The sequence below is a fragment of the Betta splendens genome, chromosome 22 (assembly GCF_900634795.4).
Source record: "Betta splendens chromosome 22, fBetSpl5.4, whole genome shotgun sequence".
Lineage (NCBI taxonomy): Eukaryota > Metazoa > Chordata > Actinopteri > Anabantiformes > Osphronemidae > Betta > Betta splendens.
In genome coordinates, this window is record NC_040900.2 from 2,317,398 (window position 1) to 2,345,396 (window position 27,999).

The following is a 27,999-nucleotide window of genomic DNA, read 5'->3' on the forward strand; positions in this document are numbered from 1 at the left end:
GATTTTCTGTTTGCTTAACATATCGATGCATGCAGTGTAAGTGTTGTGCGTCGTGTGCGACAATGCTGGGAACGTGAACAGGTGCCACATTGTGCAGGACGAAGCAGCCTATATAAGACGAGGATCCAGCTCTCCGTCAGAACCGCGCTGACTGGAGCAGAATGATCCGCACAGTGTGTTTGCTGGCAGTGCTGGGCTCCTCGTGGGCCTGGGGGGTACGTACGCTTCGCCTCCATCATCTCATCCATCTACTCAGCTGACGGATGAGATGATGGGGGTTCTGTCTGTGTTTCCCAGCGTGTCGGCCTGTGGAGCGATGAGGGCGTGAGGAACGGGACGGGCGGCGGCGGCGCCGAGGACAAGTGCGCCTGCGAGGCCTTCCTGCCCAGCTCAACGTTCCCCATCAGGGACCTGGTGCTGGTGGAGCAGACGGCCGTGGAGATATCACACAAAGTGGAGCTGGAGATGGGAAAGGTACGCGGCCGCCTGAGGCAGCCAGTCGTTGCCTGTCGCCCGCTAAACGCTTGTCTCCTGCCCAGCTGGAGGAGTACGAGACCAAGCTGACGGCCTACGCCGAGAAAATTGTGAAGCTGACGGTGAAAATTGAACAAATGGAGGAGAACCCCGACGACTACAGCGACGCAGACATAGAGGAGGTGAAGGTGGAGATCAAGCTGGTGGAGGCTCTGATCAAAGAGCTGCAGCTGTCCATCAACGGCTCCACCGCCGTGTTCCAGTCCCTCCGCGTGCAGGTAGGTTCCGACCCACGCGCTGCCGCAGCCGCCTGCTGCTCCAGCGCTGAGTCTCTCTGCTTCCAGATCACAGTCATGGTGGAGACGCTGGACCGGCTGGAGAAGACCCACGACACCAACCTGATCCTGGCCACGCGCCGGGAGTACGTCAAGGTGCAGCTGCAGCTGGAGGAGTGCGAGCGGCGCCACGACGAGCTCTTCAACCCCAACATTGGTGAGCTGATCCGCACACGCGCCCGTTAGCGCGTGCCCGCGGGCGCTAACGGTGCTAACGCTGCCTCTGCCTCCGCAGGCTCCTGTGCACACGCAGGCATCGTCCGGGTGGGCGCGCCCGTCGTCAGCCACCTCAACGCCCACCTCAACGCGGGCTACAAGTTCGGAGGCTGGGGCAAGGACTCCAAGCCCGTCCCGGACCGGGAGTCCATGTACTGGTACTCCGGCTACACCAGCGCCGCCATCGTCGACGTTAGATTCTACACGAACTACAAGAATCTAATTCTGAGGAACCACTTCCAGCACCACAACCTACACAGCAACTGGGCCGGCACCGGGAACAACTTCATCATCCGAGACAACACCCTGTATTATCAGATCAACAACCCGTTCAGTGTGGCCAAGCTGAACTTCACCACCATGAAGTATGAGCACAGGGTGATCGCCAAGGCCAGCAGCAGGTTCTCATACACCAACTCCCCCAACCAGAACTTCGACTTTGCAGCCGATGAGAGCGGCCTGTGGGTGACCTACTCCACCGAGGAGGCCGGCGGCCGGATGGTCATCGCCAAGATCAACGAGCTGTCCTTCGGAATCGAGGAGGAGTGGCAGACGAGCGTCTACAAGCCCGGCGTGAGCAACGCCTTCATGGTGTGCGGCGTCCTGTACGCAGTGCGGACGGTCGACATCCAGAACGAGGAGATCTTCTACAAGTACGACACCAAAACCAAGGAGGAGAGCTACATGAGCGTGATCTTTGAGCGGTTCCAGACCTCCTACTCCAACCTGGACTACAACCCCGCCGACCAGAAGCTCTACATGTACAACGACGGCTACTACGTGAACTATCACCTGTGGTTCAACCACACGACCAAAGCTGCTGTGGAGCCGTTGCTGCTGAGTTAAATCACCATGTGATACGTTATTCCCTTTAATCTGAAGCAATGATTCTCACTTATTCTTCTACTGAATCACTAATAAACTCTCTGAAGCATCATAAATGTATCTGGTCTGTTTTGTGCAAATCCCAAGAAATGGAGTTAATATCTTTTATATCAGCTGTGAAAATAAAAGTTTGTAGCTATACATTTACTTCACACTTTACCCACTTGTTATATCAAGCTGCCACTGTGGTGCAAAGACCTTGTCACTTTAGTTATTTTACATAAATCGAGCTGTTTGTGAATTTATGAAATCACACTAAAATGATACAAATCGCTCCCGAGGCCCCACAGACTGACTGAATCCTGGGCTAGGAGGAGTTAAAGAGGCAACTCAGAGCCAGGAAGGATCCACCAAAATCCCACACGGAATTTGTTTAAGTCCACTTCCCACTGGCGACGACAGACAGAACGAGGGGAGAGGACTCGAAGTCACGACCCGAGACAGAACTGAACTTAATAATAATTTGATTAAACAACAGACAATACAAGAAAGTAAACAGACCATAACACACACATGACAAGATAGTAACAAACTCTAAATTGACCGTAACACACAAACTCACTGAACCCTGAGGACAACAACTCAACTCACAGACCAGAGACCCAGACAGGTTAAAGCAATGGAACAGGACAGAACACAGAACAAACAGAGATGAACCATGACGGACAGCGAGACATGATGAAGCGACTGAATGAAAGCTAAGGCCTGAAATACACAAACACAGACACAGGTGAAGGCGATGAGAGCGATTACCAGAGCAGGAAGCAAACAGGAAGTGACATCACAAAGAAAGATGACGGCAATGAAAACCAATAGCATCAAACGTGAAATAATGATCGTAAAGCGAGTTTTACGTTCTCTGAGTTAATAACAGACTTGTGCACATTCTGAACCATTTAATATATGCTACTCCACCGTCTTTAGAGGAACCCAGTACTAGTGAATACAGAATGTCTCAGATTCTTCACATTTGCAGCATTATATCATAAATAATCATTTAATAAGGAATAACAAGAGCTCAGGCAAGAAGGCACAAATACAATGGAAAGCCTCCAGAAGCCTAGTTTGAGTCTGGCGCATTTATTCCATTTTACCATAAGTGTCATCATCTGCATTCGATATTAAGCTCTTTCATCAGTGCTGCTGATGAGGAGAAGCTCCAGCTTCCTGTGCTTTGACTCAGTCTTCTTGTGTGTCTAAGTACACAATGTGTGGATGAGGAAGTTACTTGGAAGTGAGTGCAACTATGTAAAAAGCATGATCCCACAGAGAACATATGATCCTTGTCACTGAAGCACCTGTTAATGGCAGCGCATCCACGCGGACCTGCTGTGGTCACATTTACAGCTTTACGGCCGGCTGTAAACGCTTCCATGTGCTGTGCTTCTCACCCAGTCGTTGGCCGAGAGGCCGCTTGTGAACCAACATCTGCGCTCGATGGTCCCGAGAGCTCAGGTCATAACTATGGGAAGAGGGAAGATGTGTGATGAAGCGATAAGAGCTGCCTTTAAAAAGCCCCCGACGGAGCGTCCGAGGAAACGCTCTGGAGGAAAAGTGAGACACGATGAGGTCGGTTCTGCTGCTGCTTCTATCAGCCCTCGCTGCTGCTTCAGCCTGGATCGTAAGTGACTCTGAGCTTCAGTAGAAGAACCAGGCAACTGGTTCAAGGGCCTAAGGATGCTTGTGTCTTGTTTGTCCTCAGCCAGTGGAGGACTGGGAATCTGGCGAAGTGACTGCGTCAGTGGGTGAAGAGGGTCAGTGTGTGTGCCACGTGTATCTGCCTGACACCACCTTTCCGGCCGACCGCATGGAGCACATGCACCAGGTCACCAAGGACCTGATGCTGGAAGTGGACATCCAAATTAAAAAGGTGCAGCGGGTGTTTGTAGCAGCGTCTGGAGCTGCGTTTCATGGGGAAATGTGAACCAACGCGTGCTCTTCTTTCAGATGGTGAGCTACGACGCTAAACTGAAGGTTTACCTCAAAGAGCTGAAGGACCTGAGCATCCGAGTGGTGATGCTGGAGAGCAGCGCCGACAAGTACGTCAAGCTGGACTTTGAGCTGCTCAGGGTGGAGCTGCGGGAGTTCGAGGCGCTGGTGCTACAGCTCCGAGACTCCTTCAACTCGTCCTCGCCCGTGTTCGACAGCCTCTTCGCTGAGGTGAGGGCGGCTCTGAAGGAGCGCCGGCGAACGCTGCGGCCTCTTTATTTATTATGATTTATTATTTCCAGATCCGCAACATGAGCCTCATCGTGGACCAACTGGAGACGTTCGACCAGAGCAACCTGCTGGTGATCCGCATCGAGTTCGCCAAGCTGCAGAAGAAGCTGGAGGACTGTCAGAAGGAGCAGGAGTTCGTCAAACCCGACATCGGTGAGGAAGGCGCAGTCGCAGCGTGTGTGTGTGTGGGTTCAGATCCAACACTGTGTCCTTGTGTTCACAGGCAACTGCAACCACACTGGCATCCTAAGCCTCAGCAAACCCATGGTGCTGCAGATCAACGCTCACCTGAACGCAGGGTACCAGTACGGAGGCTGGGGCAAGGACTCCAAACCAGTCCGAGGCTCTGAGTCCATGTACTTCTATGGAGCGTACACGGGCCCCGCAGTGCATGACTTCTACCTGTACTCCGACTACGACAAGCTGATCCTCAGGTCTGCGTCCAAACACCATGACATTCCCAGCGGGTGGGAGGGCACTGGGAACAACTACATCGTCCACGGTAACAGCATCTACTACCAGATCAACTCCCCCTTCAGCATGTCCAAGCTGAACCTCACCAGCTCCAAGTACGAGTACAGAGTGATCCCCGCCGCCAGCCAAAGCTTCTCCTACAGCTACTCCCCAAACCAGAACCTGGACTTTGCGGCCGACGAGAACGGCCTGTGGGTCCTGTACGCATCCGAGGAGAACCTGGGCAAGATTGTCATCGCTAAGATCGACGAGAAGTCCTTTGGGATCCAGGACGTGTGGAAGACGGGCGCCTACAAGCAGCTGGTGGGCAACGCCTTCATGGCGTGCGGCGTGCTGTACGCCACCAGGTCCGTGGACCTCAACACGGAGGAGATCTTCTACGCCTACGACACCAGGACCAAGGAGGAGCGGCACCTCAAAATCCACTTCCAGAAGTTCCAGGAGAAGTACACCAACCTGGACTACAACCCCAGCGACCAGAAGCTCTACATGTACAACAACGGCTACTACGTGAGCTACAGCGTGCGCTTCGACAGAGAGTAGCCGCCTCCAGCGCCGTATTGTGATTAATACGACTCATGTGTTCACTGAATCTATGCGATGTCCAAACATGTTACTGTGTTTCTCTGAATAAAATCAAAATGAAGCATTCAACGCCGCTGATCTGGACTTTTTCTCTCTCATACGATCAATAAAACCTGAATGGTTATAATAAATTGATACAATTATAATAATCCTGATTTGAATAAAATGAGATGGGTGCATGTGAGAGCCTCGGTACTGACAAAACATCCAACGTCAGCTACTGAGCCACACATGGAAATTGGAGCCTGTGTTTGAACTGAGGCCAAGAATGAGGGAGTTCTTCCATCTCCTGAATGAAAGCTCAGCCTGAACAGACAAACGGGAAGAAGTGTGTTCAACGTTATTTGGGTTCTATGGGACAAAACCTCTCAGAACTGCTGTTCTGCTGGTGAAGGGAGGTACTGTCACCGTACAGCACCGTTTAGACGCCATGTTGATCAGCAAGCAATAAATCAATATCCCTGTAAATCTCCTAAGCCTCTAGTTGAATAACGTGCGGCTGCAGATTTGTGGTTTTATCCTTTTAGAATCCAAAATAACACAGAACCAGCAAAGATCAACAGACGTCATATGGATTCTATAGTGACTGAGGCATGAATTCACATCTTTGGATCCGAATGGAGACAATAAACTAGTTGGGCAGTGATGGTGACAATTAGACACTTTTCAGTTTCACAACTAATATTGAGGCATTTAAATAAAGGACAGGACAAACTTAAAATTAAAATCAGGTCTTACACGTCACATGAACAGCCCTAGGGACGGTTTATTGTTTTACACACTCTTCTGGGAGGAAGCAGCAGATCACACATCATAAACCGTGCGGACGACACATCTGCAGCGATCTCAAGGATGCAGATAAAGTGTAAGAGGGAGCGGCGTCACAAGCTCAGGACGAAAGGCAGCGAACGCAGCAGACGTCCCATCAGAACAGACGCCATGCCTCTGAACCTGGTGCTCCTCTTGCTCCCGCTCAGCCCTGCTCTGGCTTGGCTCGTAGGTCCATTCATTCATTTATTACTGTATGCCTTTAATTAGATAACTATAATAACTGATCTGTGCAGCCGGTGGACGACTGGGACTCCGCCAACGTGACCGCGTCTGGAGGAGGACAGGACTGCGTCTGCAGCGTCTTCCTGCCTGACAGCAGCTTCCCCGTGGACCGCGTGCAACACATGCAGCAAGTTACGGCTGATCTGAGACTGGAGGTGGAGATTCAGATAAGTAAGGTGGGTTTGGAACAGAGCACTGGAACCAAGTGATCATCACTACAACGGCAAGCAGTTCAATCTGAGGTGGTGGTGTGACTTGCAGCTCATCCGCTACGGAGGCAGACTGGACGCCTTCCTGTCGGAGCTGAAGGACCTGAGCATCCGAGTGGTGATGCTGGAGAGCAGCCCCGACAACTACGTCAAGCTGGACTTTGAGCTGCTCAGGATCGAGCTCAGAGAGTTCGAGGCGCTGGTGTTTCAGCTTAAAGAGTCTCTCAACTCGTCCTCGCCGGCGCTGGACGCCCTGTTTGCAGAGGTAAAGACTTCTAAACTTCTATGATTTCTGTGATCGTGTGATCATTGTTGCGCTTTGGGCCAGATTCACAACATGAGCCTCACCGTGGACCAACTGGAGACGTTCGACCGGAGCAACCTGCTGGTGATCCGCATCGAGTTCGCCAAGCTGCAGAAGAAGCTGGAGGACTGTCAGAAGGAGCAGAACCTCCTCAAGCCCGACGTCGGTGGGTCCAGTTACCTGCAGCTCAGTGGACTCCGTGTGACAGAGCTCATGGTTCCGCCTCTTCTTTCCAGGCAACTGCAACCACACGGGGATCATGAGCATCAGCAAACCCATGGTGCTGCAGATCAACGCTCACCTGAACCCAGGGTACCAGTACGGAGGCTGGGGCAAGGACTCCAAACCAGTCCGAGGCTCTGAGTCCATGTACTGGTACGGCGCCTACAACAAGCCCGCCGTCTACGAGTTCTACCTGTATTCAGACTACGACAAGCTCATCCAGCGCTCCTCCTTCACGCACCACGGCCTCCCGCAAGGCTACGAGGGTGCGGGCAGCAACTTCGTGGTCCACGGCAACGCGGTTTATTACCAGGCCGCCGATCCCTTCAGAATGTCCAAACTGAACCTCACCTCGTCCGTCTACACCCACCGACACATCACCAAAGCCAGCCAGAGCTTCTCCTACGCCTACTCCCCCGACCAGCACCTGGACTTCTCCGCCGACGAGGAGGGGCTGTGGGTGCTGTACGCCACCGAGGAGGCCAAGGGCCAGCTGGTGGTGGCCAAGCTGGACGAGGCGGCGTTCGGCGTGGAGGAGGAGTGGACCACCAGCGCCTACAAGCCGCTGGCGGGAAACGCCTTCATGGCGTGCGGCGTCATGTACGCCACCAGACCCGGGGACCAGAACACGGAGGAGATCTACTACGCCTACGACACCCGCACCAGGACAGAGAGGTACATGAGCGTTCCCATCCAGAAGCTGCAGGAGCGCTTTGTCAACCTGCACTACAACCCCACCGACCAGAGGCTCTACATGTACAACAGCGGCTACTACGTGTCCTACAGCGTGAGGTTCAACACAGAGTGATGCCTCTTCTCACTGATCTCCTGCATTGTGATTAATGCAAGTGATGTGAAAAGTCTGTCACTCAGATAAATGTTTCATTTCGAGAATAAAGTCAATGTTGAGCATTCAGAGGATGTTTTGTTTTTATTTTAGCATGAAATAAATCAGACCAGAGAAGCTGCCTCTGGACTTTAACTGTACTAAAGCAACCCCCTGCTCTGCAGCGACTGATGGCTCCCCTCCTCCTCCTCATCTCCCTCCTCCTCCTCCTCCTCCTCCTTCTCCTCCTCCTCCTTCTCCTCCTTCTCCTCCTCCTCCTCCTCCTCCTCCTCCTCCTCCTCCTCCTCCTCCTCCTCCTCTTCCTCCTCTTCCACCTCTCCTTCCTCCTCCTCCTCCTCTTCACCCCCCCCTTCTCTTCCTACTCTTCCTCCTCCCCCTCCCCCTCCTCCTCCCCCCTCCTCCCCCTCCTCCAGGGCCTCACTGCTGCTTCCTCCCTTTGTAAGCCAGCCCTCCCTTTGGTGCGAGCCCCTCTCCTTTGTGCTGTGCTGGAGCCTGGCTCCGCCTGGTACTGAGCACCCTGCAGATTATAGATTCAGGGCAGGGTTGTTCCTGCATGCAGTGATATGGAACAAAGGCAGTAATATGTCACCTGCATGTGCCGTTTGCCATCAGTGAACTCTCAACGTCTGCAAACAGAAGAATAAGTCAGGGTCAATAATGGCCTGCAGCCAGTGCACATAAAAACAACACTGTTCCTTTAAATCAGGCAGCATCCCTCAGTTGGAGGGTGTGAGATGGTACCCAGAAGTGACATCACGCTCAGCCAATCAGCAGCCTCGCTGAGCGCTCTCCTCCTCTCCTGCTCCTGGGATTAGTATGTGGAGGCTGCAGGAGATGGGATAGCTGCCGCTACCGCTGCCGCTGATGCCGCTGCTGCTGCTGCTGCTGCTACATGGGTGGAGGGGACCGGACATCGCTTTCCATCAGGTAAGGTGTTTGTACATGTGGCTGCTCTCTGTGCATTCATTCAAAATGGCTGAGTCCTCGTAGAATGTCACAGGGAGGAAGTGCACGGCGAGGCGCTGTGTGATGATGGAGGGGAGTGAAGATGGCTTTGTGCGTTTCATAACAGTGCTCAGATGATGCCGCCTCCATCACTGTAACCAGGATGGGCCGTGTACAGTATCTGACCCCTCACCAGCTGAAGGCATGCTTTTTACATGGGCAGCAGCTGCATGCATACCTTGATTCAACATAATACAGATTTAGAGCATAATAGCACTGACTCCACACATTCCTTGCAGGAGACTTTTTTTGCCCCTTGGAAATAATCCCTTTCACGCGTTTTGTGTGAGAATGTGGGTAAAAGACTGAAAAGGAAAGAGACGAGTTTCCAAGCTTTCGGTTTTATTTTTAAACCGTGATCAGGAGCACACGCAGGTGTTTCCAGTCTGCTGTGCACAAACACATGGTTTACATGGGATGCGGACGTCACCGGCGTCGCCAGTGCTTCCACTCATCCTCATCCTGAGTTGCGCCTCAGCATTCTGAGTCACCCCTCTGCTTTTCTCCATTCATCAGAAACAGTAGACACGCGCGCGTCTACTCACTTCCTGTGCCGGCGTGGACGTTAACCCTTTGTTTCCACTGACTCAGATGATCATGTTCTGCCATGGAGTCCCTGAGGGCAGACGCACGCCGGGCTCAGTGACCGCAGGCAGAGATGTGTGCTGTTCATGAGCGCAGGGAGCGGAGGTGAGTCCAAACCTCTACGGTCGGAGCCACTCAGACCCGTGCACCATTCAGTTTCTGTTCCTGCTTCAGTGCCATGTTTGATTGTACTCCACTCATCTGTCGTCTTTGTGCCGTGCTCAGGCCCAGCTGGACTGTGACAGGGCCCGAACAAGGCAGCGATGGCAAAGAGAGACTACCTGGTGGAGGCGGCCAAGCAGATCCGCATGGCGCTGGACAGCGAGGTCAGCGAGGACTACGAGGCCGCGTTCAGCTACTATAAGAACGGGGTCGACCTGCTGCTGAACGGAGTCCAGTGTGAGTGGAGAGAGGAGCTCTGTTTTCTCATCGCAAGCGTTGGAGACGATGCGAGGCTGTGAATGAGGAAGAGGCGTGCGTGCTTGAGGCATGTGATCGGAGCGTGTGCACTGGAATAAAAACAGGAAGTCACGCATCAAAGGTTAAACTCGGATTTCCCTGCTGGAGGCTGTGGCCCAGCGTTGCTGTGGCTCATCCTCTAACAGTTAACCAGGACGGGGTCCCGGCTGTTTGACCGCTTCCATTCACCCAGCTGCTGTTTTATTTTGTTATTTGTCTTGCAGTGGATCCGAACAAGGATCGTCGGGAGGCAGTGAAGAGGAAGACGACCCAGTATCTGAAGCGAGCGGAGGAAATCTTCATAACACACCTGCAGGATAACCTGGGGAAGGGCAGCTCCCATTTAGGGGTAAGACCGTGCGGCCGCTGATTCGATTCACTGCTTCAGAGCAGAAAATATGATTAGAACAGTCACCATGAGTTCAGCTCCTCCGTGGCCTTTAATGACAGGGCTACAGCAGCCTGAGGTTCCGTCCCATCAGACACCTGAGTTCACCGGTGGAGGATCTGGAGATGTGTAAGGTGGTCGGAGTCACCGACAAGGTAGGACATCGACGGTCCGAGCTGTGAATGAGGAAAAGCAGCAGCACGCCGGTCATGAGACCTGCTAATAGTTAACTTTACTGTAAATGTTTTGCTCCGCGAGCCTGAACGTGTGATTCTTCATTCCAAAGGTCCTGATTGTTCAAAGCATGGTCAACAAGGAGACATTTGTTGTGAAGGTGAGTCCCCGTCCAGAGACAGCGTCCGCTCCTTCAGCCGTGTCTGAGGTGCCGCGGGTCAATCAGATGTATCACCCGGCATTGAGCTCGCTCCAGCAGCCGCAGGAAGAATCCAAGCAGCCATTAAACCGAGACTGAATGTGCACAATGTGCCTCTTTCCAGAGCCTGGTTAAGTCGAGCTGGGAGAGCAGGGACCAGCCCACCATCATCCCTCAGGGAGTTCCCTACATGGTCAAGCTGCTGCGATACTACGTGAGCGAGGACGCCGTGTACCTGCACCTGGAGCACGTCAGAGGTGAGCGGAGCAGCGCCTGCTGCTGGGACGCGCTGCACGTTCACACGTCCATCCTGCTCCTCTCTGTGCTTCCAGGCGGGAGGCTCTTCTCCAAGGTGCACAAGCTGAGGAGCGAGCGGAAGGACCGCCTCAGCTCCAGCCAGCACAGCGTCAGGCTGCAGCCCAGTCACAGCTCCCCCTCCATCAGCACCGGATACCAGCGCGGCAACAAGGAGGCCGCTGGGACCAGTCTGAAGGCGGGTGACGAGAGCCCCGACGCCGAGTTCCCCGCGTCGTGGGCTGAGACTCAGCAGCGCGTGGAGAGCTGCGGGACCCACTCCTACATCGAGGAGACGGGCTGCCTGCAGAACACGCGCTCCGCGGCCTCCTTCCACACCAGGCTGGACCGGCTGTCGCTGCATGCCGGGCCGACGGCGGCGCGGCTCCACGCCCGCCTCCACCCGCCCGCTCCCAGCTTGTGTCTGCACCCCAGTAAAACTCAGGGAAAAGCCGCTCTTCCTCTGTCGTGCGCGCGCGTCAGCCAAGCGCTGGGCGTCATGTCCGAGCGCCACCAGCAGAACGCCGGGATGGGCCTGGTGGAGTGCAGCTCGGACTTTGAGCGGGCTTGGAAAGCTGTGGAAGCGACGGGCAGCTGCGACGTCAACCCCTATGCAGTGACTGGCAGCACTTTGCAGCGCACGGTGGAGCAAACGGCACCACACGCCAATCAAACCTCATTTCACGTCCGTGAAAACACTCCTCACCCCAGAAGTTCCTCTCCTGCCATTTTGCATCTTCCTCTCCATTGCCAAACCCAAATCCACAGCAGGGCTCCGTGGGACACCAACGGCTCCTACCCAGGATCAGCGTTAAGCGCTAACTCTGCAGACGTAGCTGCAGACAGCCCAACCACAGAGGAGCGGAATGGGGTGGTGGTTATCAGAAGCACAGACCGGGCGGTTTTCCCCGAGCACACAGACAAAACACCCTGGCCCTCGTCTGCGCCCCTCAACAACAGTGACCCGCTGAAATCCAAAGGGGGAACAGGACCCATGGAGGAGCCGGACAGGGGAGAGGAATCCCACAAGGCTGCACCAAAGGAGAGGTCCTTCCTGGGCTGGTTCTCCTCCGGCCCGACCCAGAAGAGCCGCGGCGTGGATGCTGCTCTCAGAGCAGAGGAGCCGGACGCACAGGCAGACGATCAGACCCTGGAGGTGGACGGCTGGTGCCACCTCCCTCACTTCCCTCCCCAGGCCTCCCGGGCGTCGCCAGGGGCCTCGCAGCCCAGCTGGGGGCTTCCTGAGGCAGAGGTGCGCGTGTGGGGGGCGCAGATCCTGCTCGCATTGGAGAGTTTGCACCAGCAGGGCATCCTGTGCCGGGATCTCAACCCCAGGAACGTTCTGCTCACCAGCAACGGTAAGTGGGTCTCACTTTTGAGGAGAGGCTTCTGAGGTTGTGAGCCTGAACAGTGGTGTTTTCACAGGAAAGGTGTGTTTGACGTTCTTCGGCCAGTGGAGCGAGGTTCAGGCAGAGATTTGCCTCAAAGCCATGGAACAGATGTACTGTGCTCCAGGTACCTTCAGGCCGGTGGTTGTTTCTTGGTGTAACCTGCCCCCTGCTGGCCGCGCCACGTATGACCAGCCCTCTGTTTGTTGACAGAAATCGGCGGCGTGTCCCGGGTGACGGAGGCCTGCGACTGGTGGAGCCTCGGGGCCCTGCTGTTCGAGCTCCTGACGGGGATGGTGAGCAGCCACGCCGGGTGTTAGGCCTGGATGCTGCGCGCCTGCATCTAAACACTACTCTCTGTGCTTGCAGCCTCTGTGGCAGCTGCATCCTGCAGGAATCCACTCCCACACGCAGCTGCTGATCCCCGACCACCTGAGCGCCGCCGCCGCCTCCCTGCTCACAGAGGTGAGGCCGCGCCCCGAGACGCCCACGGGGCAGCGAGCGCCGCACAAACTCACGTCTGGGGTTTGACTCTCTCCACAGCTGCTTCAGTTTGATGCCGGCTATCGCCTGGGCTCCGGAGGAGGAGGTGTGAGCGACATCAAGTGTCACCCGTTCTTCAGCAGCGTCTCCTGGAAAGCTCTGAGCTGCTAGCAGGCGTCGTGCTGCGCTGCGCTGAGGTTTCCCTCTGCATTCTGAGCTTCCAGAAGGAAAAGAATACAAACTGCTCAACTAGACTCCTCCAAACTATGATTCGAACTTTCCATGTAAATTAAAATAACTAACCTATTTGTGGATTGTCGGTCATTAAATAGTATAAAAAGCACGAAATTGGAAAGGTTTCTCTGCGTCATCAACGTTACATGGGTTTTTTCAAATCTGTGCATTATATTACACGCCCAGCTCATTTCCCATACATTTAGATTGTAAATATGGAATAACAACAAACAAACCCCTACAGTGGAGTAATGCAGCTTTTATTGTTTAAAACTTTTTTCTCTTAAATATTCTCAGACAGGGTAGAGAGTTTTTTCATAAAACAGATGGCATCAGTTCTGAGGATTCCTTCACTTTGGACATTTTCAAATATAGTGTTTAATGGTTTCTAGCCCAGTAAGTGCTCCTTGTTCTTTACTCAACCAAAATAATGAAATGGTGCTATGCACTGTAATCTATATATTTGCCATATATGCCACAATAGGTTGCAACTTTTCCTTTGTAGGTAGAAAATGACATGTGGTGCATGTGTGTTCCTGCTTTGATCTAGAGACCAGCACCATGTGAAACCCCAGAGCACCATTCCTCCACACCCGCAGCAAACATTAATAATCAGTCAGCCTCACCCATGTCCATTACACAACCACTGGAGCCTTTTCCTCTAATTAACCAATACAACAATACATCAACTGCAGATACAATGATGTTCATCGGTTGAGCACAGCCACCGTTTGCGTGCAGTCGTGTGGTTAGGCCTGGAGCTCACATGTCGAGCAGCAGCACCCTGGGGTCCTCCACCACCGACTTGATCTTACGCAGGAAAGTGACGGCCTCTCTCCCATCAATCAAACGATGATCATACGTCAGGGCAACATACATCATGGGACGGATCTCCACCTAAACCATTAAGAACAAAAATAGTTATATACATAAGTTTGATTAGGGCATCTTTCTTCTTAACTGTGTGCTTCCTTGTGCAACCACACCAGGTGCAAACATTCTTGTGGGCAAAACAAGCAGAGACAGGAATTTAATGAAGACAGTCCAAATGTAGAGAGAAGAAAAGCTGAAGCTCAGCTGAGTTAATGCATGAAGGTTTACGGATCTCACCGGTACTTCTTGCTGCACCAACCACATCAAATTACGCACGCGTGCACACACGGGCACACACACGCACGCATGCACGCGTGCGCGCGCACACACTTTCTTGTCCTACAACTTGCATGCAAAATGTACCTTGCCACCGACTGCAACAGGCCTGTCAAAGATGCCGTGCATGCCTAAAATGGCCGACTGCGGCGGGTTGATTATAGGCGTGCCGAACATGGACCCAAACACGCCACCGTTGCTGATGGTGAACGTCCCCCCATCCATGTCCTCAACAGCCAGCTCATTCTTGCGAGCCTGAGGAAATTCAAATGCACGATCACGTAAGGGAATCTGAACGAACGAATGAGCATGGAGAGTAGACATCAAAGCGCGTTAGGGAGCTGCTACCTTTTCTCCCAGCAAGTTGATGCCTTTTTCAATGTCCGCAAAATTCATTCCCTCAACGTTTCGAATTACAGGAACCACCAAACCCTGGAAGAGAAGTCACGTGACTGAACGTGCAGCCTTTTGCATTAGCGACTGCTGAGCACTTAGCATTAAACATAATCCACTTGTTTTACCTTTGGAGTGGCTACAGCCACGCTGATGTCAACGTAGTCCCGGTAGACGATCTCTTTGGTTGTGTCGTCAATAACTGAAGACAACAGAAAAATACAGAGCACAGAAATGATTCAAAATGAAATGATCACTACACTTGCGATGAAGAATAATTTTCCTCTTTCTCACATATTTGTGAGATGCAAGTAAAAAGGAAGGTGAAAACCACATACTATTTTAAAGCCAGCAGACAGACCGCTCCTGCTACATTGTGGTTTATCTAAATAGGTCACGGTGGTCTTAGAGCAGTAAATAAGTTAGTGTTGGTTTTGGGGTTTGTCAGTAAAAGAGACTGAAACTTAAATCTTTTTCTTCACCACATACATTCGCTGACTTGATGCCCTTGATAAAAATCGTGCAAAGAGGCATTCAACCTAATACCACAAAGTCTGGCTCCAGTCTAGTAAGTGAAATCTTTACCAGCATTGACAGCAGGCTGGTCAACCAGAGCGTAGGCAGCAGCCTTCACAAACGCAGACATGAAGCCCAACTTGATGTTGTGCTTTTTTAGGAAGGCGTCTTTGTACATCTTCCTCATCTCCGAGATGTTGCTAAAGTAAATGAGGAAAAACAGAAACAGTCATATCTTCTAAAAACAATTCAGGGCTCTCTCACTGTAAAGCATTGAAATTTTACAGTAAATGCTAATACTGAACACAATGCGATGAAAATATGACAATTTTAGCGCTGCTGCAGATTGTGGTGAATTAAAGCTCGTGGAATCGGCCTGCTAATCGTTTCACCGTTGCTCATTTTTCTCTTGTATCGCTCTTTTTAATTGTTTGTTTTCCTGTCTCTAACCCTGTTGAAGCTCTAGGGTTTCTCCACTAACATAATTAGCCCCTCCCAAGACACAGACTCTCCGAGAAAGGAGAGAAGAAGCGATAAAAATCTTCACTTTCTAGAGCCTGTAAATCTTATTGGGCTGTCATAAAAGCCCATATCGGCTGGGGCGGCTCTCTCCACTCAGAGCGCAGGTCTCTGTGGGCCCCAGATGCTCTGGCCTCCTGCTCTGGCTACCTCCTTCGGCTCCAGATGAGCCCTGGCCTGGGAAGTCTTCCTCCAGACCGTCAATGTCAATCCAATTAGGATACACAGAAAACCCTGAATAGCTGAAAGCCGACACCACACATTTGCGGGGAAAAGAAATCGTCAAAGTGTCCTCTTCAGCACAGGGGGCAAGTGCAGACAATAACATTTCCTTGTAAATTAATAAAACCCATTTTACCAATTCTTATCTCGGTTTTGGATAGCATTATGACCAAATATTTACATTCCAGTGTTTAAGAGGATATCAGGTTTCAAAAAGCTTTTCCTATTGGCAGATTCCAATCTATAGCCATTTGTGCAAGTGTTGTTTAAGCTTTTAACAATGTTAAATGGTAAAAGTCAAAACTTTGGTCAAAACTTTATCACTGTGATTATTTATTATTTATATATTCTCTATGCAGAATTATGCACAAAGAAAGAAAAATGTAACTACAGAAAAATAGGTTTTAAGTTTGGGATTTTTAAAGCAGTTCAGCAACTGGACTTTTTTCAGTTTAGATAGAACCTTTGAGATGAACATGAGCTGGATGAATAAGAACCTTTGCAGACAATGAAGCAGTTGCCTTTATCTTAATACAGAACCAAAATTCAAAATGTTCATCTTGTTCCAATTTACTTTATTAACCTCTCTCTACCAGAAATGTGACACAGTCCCCTTAGAAACATCTGAGGCAGGTAAATATTCTAGGGACTGTTACTACTTTTAATATCAAGCCTGTGCTAAGTGGTTCTTGCTATAACATAGATTCCATCATTAGCTGAATAGGTCCATACGTAAAAACACTATCTGAGGAAAAGCAGGACTTTCCACCGATGCTGTGACTGGCACCTACATATTCAATACAGCTCTCTATAAATACTTGAACCAATCAGAACATTTTTTATTCACACATTTACCCCATCAATGGCTTCTACAAACACTTCTCATTTATTATCCAAAATAGCATTGAGGGCTCACTAATGTAGGTCAACTAATTCAGAATTTCCTACCTCATGTCGACCTCATTAAACGTCGTCAACATAGCGCAGGTGTTTTGGGCTTCCTTCAGTCTCTGGGCAATTCTCAGTCTCATGCGGTTCATCTTAACCTAAAACGGAACCTTCATAAATGCCAGTTTCAGTAAACGGTTCCCAGCTCTTGCTATTAAACAGAGGCACTTTACCCTGCTCTCAGTCCTGGCTGCTTTAGTCACTCCCTCTGCTTGGGCCACTGGTGCAGCTGGAGCAGCAGTGGGCTTGATGGATGAAACTATAAAAACAGCAAAGGAGCCGTTAGACAACTAGCTGGCAGAACTTCTCCAGCTGACAGAAAGCCTAGCGATGATTAAACATGTAAGAGGTCAAGGGCACAGATGTCAAGCAAAACAGTTCTCACATGACACGGGCCGTCTGTCTCATGACAACTAACCTGGTTTGGTGTCGATAGCATGTGCTGGCACAGGTGGCACAGGGGGCATAGTGCTGGGAATGGGGCCCACAGATGAAGGTGGAGACAGAGGGGGGGGCGGTGGGGCAGCAGAAGGTGGTGGTGGGGCTGTAGCAGGCGTGGCCTCAGCTTTTGGAGCTTCTGCAGCTTTGACAGCTCCCGCTAAACACAAAGAAAGGTCACAATAAGACCAGTTTAAAAGTATACATTTAGTAATGTATTACTAAATAATTTTCTGAGAAAAACTATGACAAACCAACCTCCTTTTTTAAGCTTAAAGAGAGGAGTTCCTCCTTCAACCTTCCCTCCATCAGGGACCAGAAGCTCCTCAATTACTCCAGCAGCAGGAGAGGGAACCTGCACTGATGTCTAACAGAAAGAGAAGGGAGAAGAGTTAAAACAAAAGACAAAAAGGAACAAAAGTCTTCTTTTGTCTGATACCAAACTAACAATAAATTTAAGTTTAAGTAATCATAAATTCACAAGTTGATGGATTTAGTTACAGTTTTATATGCAACTAGTATTTTTACCATAAGGTTAAGGTTAAATTCCCTCTGTCAACCAGTCAGGTTGCAGTTTATGTCTCTCCAGATTCTTTAAATAGCCTGGACTGACATGTCAGTTCATCCATAAGGGCAAAGCAGCCTTTCTGGCTAAACCTGACCTAATGTCAAGATGCATGGCAGAAGAAAACCAAGCTGAAATGCAGAGTACTTTAGACCAAAGCCCGTTGGCTTGTAGTCTACAGTGTCTCTTTAAAAAGAAATGCCCAAGTGTGAAAACCACCCTTTAAATAAAATTCACACAATCAGCGTTGGATGAAGCCCTAATTAACTTGAACAGCATTCCTAAGAAGAGGATGAACAATCCCCAGTGTGGAGGTAGAGTCATTGGAAAATGTTTGTTGAATGTTTTACCTTATCAGTCTCAATTTCACACACCACCTCATCCTCTGCGACGGTGTCTCCAACAGCTGCAAGGGAACAACTTTTAGTATAGAAGATACATTTGAGTTTGGTTGTGATTTGTCTAGTGTCTGCACAAAAACAAATCTCGTTTTATTAATAAAAGCAGTTACCTTTCTCCCACCTAACATCTCCCTCTGTGACAGATTCTGCAAACGCAGGAGTCTTGACTGTGACAACTTCATCTCCTGGAGGACAGAGGCAAAGTGAAATGAATTACTCCAAACATCATGACTGATTTACTATTAGGGGTAAAACTAAAAAGGCATGTAGGGTAAAACATACTGAACACTGCAGATGTCCTGAAGTACTGGATCTGGAAGATGCTGGACCTGGGATGAGATTTCCTGCAAGTAATGGAAAAAAAAAATTAGATTTGACTGAAACTCCACTAACAACCAGAGAATAGTTTTAACACATTACAGGCGCGACATACTTACACACTGCTGTTGACGGGGACAGTATTATGGCTAGCTGACAGAACTGTTGGAGTAAGATACGCATGTAAAATTTGTCTCACAGCAGGACCAGGAAAATCACTGAAATTTAGAATGAAGATTTCAGTTTTTAAGAGTTCACATGCGTACCTGATGTGGCCCGACGAGCTAACACATTGTTCCCCTTTAAAAATGGAAAAGAGCAACGTTATATGTATATTATTTTAACCTTTATTGTAAATAATAGGTTTTAAGGGGAATAAAATGACAGCATCATATCATGGCAATAAAAAAACTGAGCTCATAAGCTGGTTTACAATGACAACGTTAAACAACAATGTTGACCGTGATAATTGACTCTTTTGATTGAACATAAAGCAGCACTGAGAGAAGACAGTGCTGCTGGTCAAAGGTGATTTCCAAGATGAACTTTGACAAAATCAACAAAACTATCAAGTAGGTAACAGGTGGTTTAGAAGCAAAACAGTAAAAAACATTTTTATTAGTCAGTGAAGGAGACAAATTAAAAAGTGTGGAATAGTAAATAATACTAGATATTCTCCATTTAACTTATTCCTGTCTCTCTCAAAAACTGAGCAACAAGCAGAGATTTGGACTCATCACAGTAGCACATTACCACAGGTCTAATGTCCACCTCTTATCTTCCCCAGATGAAAGTTTTTTACCCAGTAGTGGCTTTTATGCTGCTGAAGGGATTTTGTACTTTTGCTTTGCCATATACAACAACTCTGCCCTGGTACAATAACCTGACCATCTAACACACACATTGCTCCAATTTAGCTTTTATAACAACACAGCCAAGATGAAGATGTGACGACCTCATGATCATGTACCCGATCATCAAAACAAAAAGTGTCTGGAAGCAGAATTTAAGTAAATGTCAGTTTTATTGGTTTCACTTCTCACTTGCAGAACAGTCCAACACGCCCTCAACCTGAAGGAAACTTCACTCTTCTACGTTGACAACTCATCCAACTACAGCTCCCAACCTCAAATGCCACACCGTACATTTAGCACTTACATTTATTTAGGTTTAACCCACCATTTTCTTGCTTAAATTACATGACCTCAACATGACTGCTAAAAGTAGCTAACTAGCGACCAGTGTGATTAGCTGACTATAGCTAGCAAATTTTTAGTAGTCTACTAAATATTATAAAAATGCGTTAATCTCGGATGACCACGGGCCAGACATTCGGGCGCCTTAGTTATTTGTCAGTGACTAAACCAAGAGGGAGGTCTCGGGTGTAAACTTAAAAACAAGCATCAGCACAGAGTCGTGAGGAAAAGTGTCATACTGTCCTTGGCTTGCAGTGTTCCGGCCTGCCCGGCCTCCAGCAGCGGGCTAATGCTAATGCTAAAGCTAACGCTAGCTGACAGTAGAAGAGGGAGAAGCTGCGCCTTCGCCCGCACAGCGACGAGTCCCGTCGCTAGGGGCAACCGCGACATTTCACCCGTTAGCTGCCTACCTGGCGGATGGCAGAGAGGGAACGACCGAAATTCCTGGTGAGACACCGGGAATGGGAAAACATGATGGCTGTGTGACAGCAGCCCGTCGGCGCAAGCGAACTCCGGCCACACGGACACGCTGGGCACGCGCAAAAACACAGGAAGTGGCGTGGGACGAACCAAATGCTCCGACTGGTGGGGGGAAACGAGGGGAGTCCGCGCTGTGGTTCCGTCTGAGCCGATTACTCTACTCACACAGCTCACAGGGAAATAATCTGTAAATCAACTGTAAAGGCTGGACAAAATCAGCCTTTAATTAAAGATCACGTTTAAAAGTGTTAAAAATTAGCTAAAAGACATAATAGGTTTTGTTATAACCACAACATAACTTTTGCTAGGCTGCTTATAATGAAACACAGTGACTTCTTAAAAACTAAACTGTACATTGACTTTAACTCACAAAGATGTTTCTCATTTTCTTCGTATATTTGTTAATTTGTCTTGTGGCTGATTTACTGCAGGCGAACAATAAACTACTGTTTTTAATGCAGCCCGTTGAGCAGAACTTTCAGAATCGTGTATATGAGAACGTCAACATGTGATTTCAGCCCTACAAATACTGACGCACAGTTTTCAAATGTCTGTTGGCAGCTGTCATTTTCCCCATCAGGCTCCACGGTGATCGTTCGGAAACTCAGCCCGGTTTCAGATCACCGACACTTTGCTGCCGGTGATGTGATGCGGGTGCGGAGCCCGTGACCACCTCGCTGCTTTGGCGTGGCCACGCCCCAGCGTCTCCTGACGCGTTGACTCCGCCGCACTCCCGCAGTTTAACGCACAGTCTGCGCAGGCCGCCAGCACGACAGCACGTCCGGGCGCAACAGGTAAGGTCCCACCAGCGCCGCGGAGCGCGTGCGAGCCGCGGTTAAACTGTCGGAGTGTGACAAAGTGCATGTCTGCAGACGTCTGCGTCTCAGAACCCATCTCTTCAGTCTTGTGGTTTTGCAGGAGAAATATTTGCACTTGCGGGTGGTTTTGACGCTCATGCATGCTTTGGCAGCGATGCCAACAAGTGTAATAACGCACTTGGTGAGTTTAAACGGTGTTTACAGTCGTTTTACATTTCATAACTTAAAGCGCATTTTCTCTCAAATATTAAGCCTTTACGTTCTGTTTTATGCGTTTGTTTGACTTTGTCTTAGTTTTAAATTGGTTTCAAAATCGGGAGGATTTATGTAAAAATTTATTTAAAAGTAGGAAGCGGGTGAGTGATGTTTCTTGTCGGTCTGATGCATGATGTAGAAATAGGTTAAAGCTGTTTTCACAAGTTCATACAGAGATTCAAGTTGCTTTATAAATAATCTTTCACGCTACACATTTCAAAATATACAATGAAACGGAACAAAGTCCATAACCTGTACATTTTTACATAAACTGTTAAAATAAGAGCCTTTAATGCTTTATTTCCTTCGTGAATAACGTAGTACATTTCTTGTGCGAACTGTGGCTGTTATGAGCTGAAATGTGCGTATTATATCACAGTTGTTCTTTATTTCATCCAAAACACAAATAGATAGGAATGGATGTTTTTTTATAGAACAGGTGACTTGGCAAATAATTAGATCCTGTTGATTTTTGATGTCACAGCATTAAGCAAATGCATTTATTGTTAATGTAGCAATTTTATTATGCTGTTTTAAACCAGTTAGTTGGTTTTAAGTCGGTAACGGTGGAGGCCAAGGCATCTGATGCTGCTTTTCTTGGTAAATACACACGTGCATGTGTGCGGGTGTTAATACTGGGGTGTGTTGCTGGGGCAGCTCTTTAAAACCTGGTAAAGAAGACAACTGACAAACAAGGGCTTCTTTTAGGGAATTTCAAAACTTATTTAATCCAAATCTAAACAAAAACCACAAAGATCCAAAACTTTTAATGCATTTTTATTTAAACTTAATTAAACCCTTTAAATTTATATACGTGCAAAAATAATATTGTCTTAACTGTTTAATTCTGTGCAGATCAAATTCACACAAGGTCCAAATGTATGATGTGTAATTTATATGTGAAAAATGCAATATTAAAAATGTGTGTTTTGTGTTAGTAATTGTTATATGTTTAAACTAGCCTCTTACTTTCCTCCTTTTTAGACTCCTGCATTTCACACAGTGAACAGTTTGGCACCGTTTCCTCAGCGAGCATGAACCTCAGTCTTCCCGACCAGAACATGCACGGCTCCGCTGAAGGCTGCCTGGAAGACAGCAAACCTGACATCACGCTGCCCTGCTTCCGCAGGAACACGTATGATGAGGCTCTGACCTCTTACTCTAATGGATCCATTATCTCCCAACTCCTTCGCAAGACAATCCACAACAAGAGGACGCTAGATGAGAACCCCTTCTACCTTTCCAGCACCGCTGCCACCGACTCGGGCCAGGAGGACCGGAGCAGCGTGTCCTCAAAGGACAGCCTGGTGGAGGCGTCCTCGCCCGGCGCTCACATCCCCACAGGCACCAGCCCGGAGGGGGAGCACGCCATGACTGACCACATGCAGGCGAAGAGGGCGCGGGTGGAGAACATCATCCGAGTCATGGCGGGTTCTCCCAACAGCAGGCCGCACGGGGACGGGGAGCGGCCCGACGCGGACGCCAGGGAGGCCAGGGAGGCCTACAGGGAGAACAAGCGTAAGCAGAGACTGCCTCAGCATCAGGACCACGCTGCCGGCGTGCCCCTGAGCAGGAGGCCTGCGAGCAGCAGCAAGGACGAGGAGTGCCTCAAGCTGAAGGAGCAGCTCCACAGCATGCAGAAGCTCCTGCGCCAGCTCCAGGAGAAGTTCCTCCAGGTTTACAACCAGGACGCGCCTGAGCACCGCGACCCGGACCGGACGGAGGCGTCTGGAGGGGACGACCGCTGCAGAGGCGCCGATGGCGGCAGGAGGCGCGGCCGCAGCGGCGCGGAGCCCGGCGACCGCACGGAGGAGGAGCCTCATCCGACGGAGCGCCACAACCTGGAGGAGACCCTGAAGCAGGAGCTCTCCCAGGCCGTCAACGAGTGCGTGGACAGGGTTTTCAAGAGGGCGTCGGCCCGAGGCCCGGACCGCTCGCCCGAGGCGCGCGTCTGCTCGTCTCCAGACCCGCAGCCGAGCCCCACGGAGCGGCCGCACGCCGACCAGGCGGCGCCCCGGACCCGGCCCTTCCAGCACCACGACGGCGCCGAGGCCCACAGTCCCCAGGACCAGACCGAGGCCCTGGCGCTGGTGGTCCGCAAGCCGGCAGGACCCCCCCTGGGCTCAGCGGCGCCCGCGGTGAAGAGGCCCTTCCCCGTGCACCAGGCGCCCTTCCAGTTCAACTACAGCGCCCCGCTGCACGACAGCCAGATCCTGGAGCACCTCCTCAAATACGGACCCCACCCCGGCTTCGCGGGCCTGCCCTGCATGCCCGCGCCCATGGACAGGGCGTCCCCGGACTCGGGGGAGCTGCCCTGGGACGCCATGGCCATGCGGGCCAAGGTGGCGCCGGGCCACCTGGGCCACCACCCCCGGCCCCCGGCCCTGGGGGCCGTGGCGGTCGACAACCTGTGCCTCCCCCACGTCAAGATCGAGTGCGGGGAACTGCAGGGCATGGCCGAGCGCAACCCCTACATGTCTCTCAATATATCCTTTGACGTGAAGGCGCTTTTATCTTAAATTTAGGGTAAATTGTCACGTGTATACGTTTAACATAAACTGGATAAAAAGCACAGATATTTTAAAAAAATGATTGCTTTTATAAGAATCCACAAGAAAGTGTAGATGTGGAAAGGTGCTTTGTTTACATTATAGTGTATTTAATATTATCTTCCACTGACATTTTATTCTACTTATACTCCATAGATTTCCTTCTTTTTATTCAGCGCTCCTGTGTTTGAACAATGGACGGTTGAGGTTCGTTGCAGCATGGGCAGGTCCAGTAACAAACTTCAAGGAGAATTTTGTCTTTGATCTCGCTAACCCCATAGAAAATTATAGCATCTTCTTTAATCTGAGCAGAGTAATGACTTTAAGTCTAGAAAAAGACAAATAAAAAGGAATACAAGGCTTTGATAAGAATTGCCAGGAACAAAAGCCGATTTTTCAAAGGCAGAGAAACCATCGGTTTCTGTTTCAGGAAGCATCGTTTTTTCAAACTTGAAAAGGTGCAGGATCTATTTCTCCATCATCAGAGTGATAGGGGTGCATCTAAAAGGTCACATCTGAGTGCTGGTGGAAACCACAAGTGCCTCCCAACCATAACACTTGAGCTCTTGTCTTGAGCATTTGTTGTTGGATGCCTTTGTCTCAGTACATGATTGAAAGCGAGTGCAAGATTACAGCTTTTCTGTCTCAAAGCATCTGAAAGGAAATCATCCGAGACAAGTTGTCCTATTCAGGTCCAGATGTGATATATAAAATAAGAATATTTAAAAGTGAATGCTTTAATGCAGTTAGAACAGTGGCTCCGTATTAGAATCCTTCCTCAAACTCTAATGCAAACAAGCGTTTGAGGCGGATCCTAAAACAGCCGCGCTTCAGTTTTGTCGCTCCGCGTCGTGCGATGAGACGACGTGATGCCTTTTCACAGCCGTTTGATTTTTACAGTGCAAAGAACTCTGCTTCCCTTTGAACAATGCCGCATAAATATTTCATCCCAACTTCCTTGTTTCAAAGGCAGGATTTTCTAATAAATGTATAGCGTGGTGACATGACAGGGAAATATTCTAACCTGAGGCGCCGCTGGTGGAAACGGGGGGAAACAGCATTTATTAATATTTGGATTACAGGAAATGTGTCGTAACCATTGGTTGCTTTGTTTTCAACAATTTCTCACCTCTTCAATTGCACCTTATTTAAGCAAAAAACTCAAATTGCAGCGACATATGTTGCCTTTAAATCAACTTAATTATATCTTAAAATCGGCTTCTTTTTCCCCAACATTTCCAAACGAGCCGTCTTGACTGCCAGACATGAAGTGCTTCGCTCTCTAATTAAAAATCCCTAATCTAATTTCGTAATTCTGTTTTGCCAATAAGCACATGTTAGGGTCATTATTGACTCCCTGATTAATGCCGAGCTGTTCTTTAGCGAAATTCAATTTGGCTGAAGATTGGAGCAACACAATACTCTGCTCTGCTATCACTTTGCAGGCGACTGAACCGGCTGTGCTGCATTTGATTGTCAGCTCTGTCTTTTGCCTTAACGTTAACATGAACATCCAGGAGGGTCTGACCCCCAGTCACCTGAAGAAGGCCAAGCTCATGTTCTTCTACACCCGCTACCCCAGCTCCAACGTGCTCAAAACCTTCTTCCCCGACGTCAAGGTACGGCTCCGCCGGTTTCCACTCGCGAGTGTGCGACCGGGACAGAAACGTCAGCGGCGCCGCGTTCGGAGGAGAGGAACAAAACAGCAGCGGGTTTAGATCACAAAGGCGCTGAGCTGCCAGCGTGTCCCGGGGGCAGAGGGAGGCATTCTCTCTCCAAAAAGGCCCCTCCAGTCAGCAAATGCACGCACAAAGGCCGCTGTAGGAGCGGCACTGCCATTGAGCGTCAACGCGGGCTGCAAACACAACGTCAACGCAACAACGTTGTGCGTCGGCCCCGTCGCGCTCCAATCGCGGCCGCCTCCCCCTCTGCCTCCCGGCCTCTCACCCCCGGGGTCGGGGGGAGGACGCCGGCGAGTGTCTCCTTGCGTTCGGGCCGGTGGTGGGAAGTGTCAGGGAACAAAAGCGCTCCTAATCCCTGTCTGATTCCATCCTATCAGCGCACGTCAGCGCGAGCGAGGCCTCCTTGTGTCCGGACGCCGCCGCGTTCTCACAGCGGCGGGAAGAAGCGCGTTTGAAGCCGGGCGGCCTTAGGCGCTCTGGCCCGTCCTTCTGGATGACGAGATAGAATAACAAGACTAATGTCAAGACTGAGCTCAGACACGCACAGCCCTGACAGGTGTTTTTTCACGCCGGCTCCGGTGGGAACAGATCAGAGCAGTTTGTGTTGCGTGGTGCGACAGGGCGTCCGGCCGCTTTTTGACCGTTTTTATCGATCATCACGCTGAATGTTTGATCTCCACACCTTCACGTTGTGCTTTGAGCTGTGCACCGGCCGCCTGACGCTCGCTCTCACTCCGTCTCCAGTTCAACCGCTGCATCACGTCTCAGCTCATCAAGTGGTTCAGCAACTTCAGGGAGTTCTACTACATCCAGATGGAGAAGTTCGCCCGCCAGGCCGTGGTCGACGGCGTCAGCGACGTCAAGGACATCGCCGTCACCAGGGACTCGGAGCTGTTCCGGGCGCTCAACATGCACTACAACAAGGCCAACGACTTCCACGTGAGTGGTGCGACTCTCGTATTGTTTCGTGCAGAGGCCGTGCTTTGGGCTGAAAGCTGACGTGGTTAGTGTTTGACCAGCGAAGCCCCGTGGGTTCAGGTGCGTCGCTGCTGTTGTTCCCCAGTAGCTGCTGACGCGTCCGACGTGCGCTGACCTGTGTGTCACACTGCACCTGCGGCTGCTTGGCCTTCGCAGCCCTTATCTAAACTCTCGGCCGATGCTTTATCAAACTGTGGGAAGAGGAAGCCGCGAAATCCCGCTAAAACAACTGAGGATTAGGGACCCGGCACGCCTGAGCGAGGCCCAGATTGCTACTGATGCGGAACGCTGAGAAAGACACTGTGGACTCCGAGAGGAGAAAACGGTCCGGTGGGAAAGGGATGAGAGCGTTTTCTTTACCTTGGGACCAAGACATTCTTTTCCCAGGGATGCTTTAGTGTCAGGAGAATAACACATGCCATCGCCTGCTAAACCAGTGGGTGGGAATGCGTTCTCCCAGCATGCCTTGCAGCCAGGCTTCATTTAGAGGGGAGCTCAGCCTAAGAAATCAACAGCAGCTAATCAAAGAGGCCTAAACGGTAAATTAATGATTACAACGTTGAATATTCTGTGTGTCCAAAGAACAAAGAGACGATTCCTTTTATCAGGTAGCGCGTTTGAACGATCACACCGCCCGTCTTCTTTTCGTGATTAGCTCTTTGCTAACAGGCGCACGGAGGCTCCGAGGCTCTAACCGGAGCGGCTTCTCTTCTGCAGGTTCCCGACAGGTTCCTGGAGGTGGCTGAAATCACCCTGCACGAGTTTTACACCGCTGTATCGGCATCCAAAGACTCGGACCCCTCCTGGAAAAAAGCCATATACAAGGTGATCTGCAAACTGGACAGCGACGTCCCCGAGGAGTTCAAGGCGTCTTCCTATTTATAGGCCGCAGAGGAGAAACGGTCCACTTCATGATTTCCTGTGGTGAGTTTTAGTGAGGTGCTGTAACATCATGTAGATGTTGGTGAGATGATCATTATGTAAATCTGTAAACACACATTTAAAAACGTTGCATCTTCACTCTGAAATTTTGTGTCTTACTTTGCAAAAAAGCGACTACTGATGAATATTAATGCTTTATTCTATCGTTTAGTGTTTCCTACTTTGCCGCCTCAGTGCAGTTGGGAGTTATCAGGTTTGTGGGTGTTTCCAAACGTAGCGTAGCCTTATTTAGTTCCAGCTTTTTGTCAGTACCAGTTTGCTTTTTTTACTGGAATACGCTTTCTAGCTGTGCTGTTGTGTAAATGTTCAGGCACTGCTGTTGTTTGTATAGTATTGTGTGTTTTAAACTGTTAGCTTGGCAGGATGTGCATGTAATGTCCCTGCGATGGGTTTTATTTTCTGTATAAAGTCCTGGAGCTCTAAAGTTTTTGTAAAGTACAATCATTTTCAAATACTTCAGTCACAAGCATTGTACTGGATTGAAATTAAAAAAGCACTAAATAATGTTTGTGTTGATTTGTTATGTTATAAATGCTGTATTTGTAATAAACACCTAGAAGTGAAATGCTTCACTTTAGGATGTGAATGTTTAACATC

At 49.9% G+C, this 27,999-nt stretch overlaps 6 protein-coding genes across 9 annotated transcripts; 5 read left to right on the plus strand and 1 right to left on the minus strand.

The window, feature by feature from the left end:
- Positions 1–75: 75 nt before the first annotated feature.
- Positions 76–1,956, plus strand: olfm4.1 (olfactomedin 4, tandem duplicate 1). Its single transcript, XM_029138386.3, has 5 exons — positions 76–215; positions 298–474; positions 540–752; positions 819–966; positions 1,045–1,956. Exons 1-5 carry the CDS (start codon positions 162–164, stop codon positions 1,869–1,871), a joined length of 1,419 nt encoding a protein of 472 aa, XP_028994219.1. The 5' UTR covers positions 76–161; the 3' UTR covers positions 1,872–1,956.
- A 1,496-nt stretch (positions 1,957–3,452) lies between these two features.
- olfm4.2 (olfactomedin 4, tandem duplicate 2) lies at positions 3,453–5,248 on the plus strand. The gene is made up of 5 exons (XM_029138387.2): positions 3,453–3,531; positions 3,613–3,780; positions 3,858–4,070; positions 4,142–4,283; positions 4,354–5,248. The coding sequence occupies exons 1-5, from the start codon at positions 3,475–3,477 to the stop codon at positions 5,145–5,147; spliced, it is 1,374 nt and encodes a 457-aa protein (XP_028994220.1). The 5' UTR covers positions 3,453–3,474; the 3' UTR covers positions 5,148–5,248.
- An 880-nt stretch (positions 5,249–6,128) lies between these two features.
- LOC114848141 (olfactomedin-4-like) lies at positions 6,129–8,008 on the plus strand. The gene is made up of 5 exons (XM_029138385.3): positions 6,129–6,185; positions 6,254–6,418; positions 6,504–6,716; positions 6,780–6,921; positions 6,992–8,008. The coding sequence occupies exons 1-5, from the start codon at positions 6,129–6,131 to the stop codon at positions 7,783–7,785; spliced, it is 1,371 nt and encodes a 456-aa protein (XP_028994218.2). The 3' UTR covers positions 7,786–8,008.
- A 585-nt stretch (positions 8,009–8,593) lies between these two features.
- rps6kl1 (ribosomal protein S6 kinase-like 1) lies at positions 8,594–13,107 on the plus strand. 2 transcript variants are annotated; one of them, XM_029139204.3, is made up of 12 exons: positions 8,594–8,751; positions 9,421–9,519; positions 9,640–9,813; positions 10,098–10,222; positions 10,324–10,416; positions 10,548–10,595; positions 10,759–10,891; positions 10,967–12,286; positions 12,354–12,443; positions 12,530–12,612; positions 12,686–12,781; positions 12,860–13,107. In XM_029139204.3, exons 3-12 carry the CDS (start codon positions 9,678–9,680, stop codon positions 12,968–12,970), a joined length of 2,235 nt encoding a protein of 744 aa, XP_028995037.1. In that variant the 5' UTR covers positions 8,594–8,751; positions 9,421–9,519; positions 9,640–9,677; the 3' UTR covers positions 12,971–13,107. The 2 variants fall into 2 exon arrangements, with proteins under 2 accessions (XP_028995037.1, XP_055361705.1); XM_055505730.1 differs by having other exon boundaries at positions 10,759–12,286.
- A 165-nt stretch (positions 13,108–13,272) lies between these two features.
- On the minus strand, positions 13,273–20,265 carry dlst (dihydrolipoamide S-succinyltransferase). 2 transcript variants are annotated; one of them, XM_029139205.3, is made up of 15 exons: positions 20,109–20,265; positions 18,769–18,802; positions 18,622–18,664; positions 18,467–18,528; positions 18,295–18,369; positions 18,134–18,189; positions 17,477–17,585; positions 17,199–17,378; positions 16,954–17,039; positions 16,781–16,878; positions 15,161–15,291; positions 14,704–14,777; positions 14,531–14,614; positions 14,270–14,437; positions 13,273–13,930 (listed from the first exon to the last, which is right to left on the minus strand). In XM_029139205.3, exons 1-15 carry the CDS (start codon positions 20,169–20,171, stop codon positions 13,796–13,798), a joined length of 1,398 nt encoding a protein of 465 aa, XP_028995038.1. In that variant the 5' UTR covers positions 20,172–20,265; the 3' UTR covers positions 13,273–13,795. The 2 variants fall into 2 exon arrangements, with proteins under 2 accessions (XP_028995038.1, XP_055361706.1); XM_055505731.1 differs by having other exon boundaries at positions 17,199–17,374; positions 17,476–17,585.
- A 570-nt stretch (positions 20,266–20,835) lies between these two features.
- Positions 20,836–27,956, plus strand: prox2 (prospero homeobox 2). Of its 2 annotated transcripts, none has more exons than XM_029138804.3 (5): positions 20,836–20,972; positions 22,236–23,737; positions 25,312–25,419; positions 26,227–26,421; positions 27,178–27,956. In XM_029138804.3, the coding sequence occupies exons 2-5, from the start codon at positions 22,286–22,288 to the stop codon at positions 27,343–27,345; spliced, it is 1,923 nt and encodes a 640-aa protein (XP_028994637.1). In that variant the 5' UTR covers positions 20,836–20,972; positions 22,236–22,285; the 3' UTR covers positions 27,346–27,956. The 2 variants fall into 2 exon arrangements, with proteins under 2 accessions (XP_028994637.1, XP_055361877.1); XM_055505902.1 differs by lacking the exon at positions 20,836–20,972 and adding an exon at positions 21,025–21,177.
- The last annotated feature ends 43 nt before the right edge of the window (positions 27,957–27,999 follow it).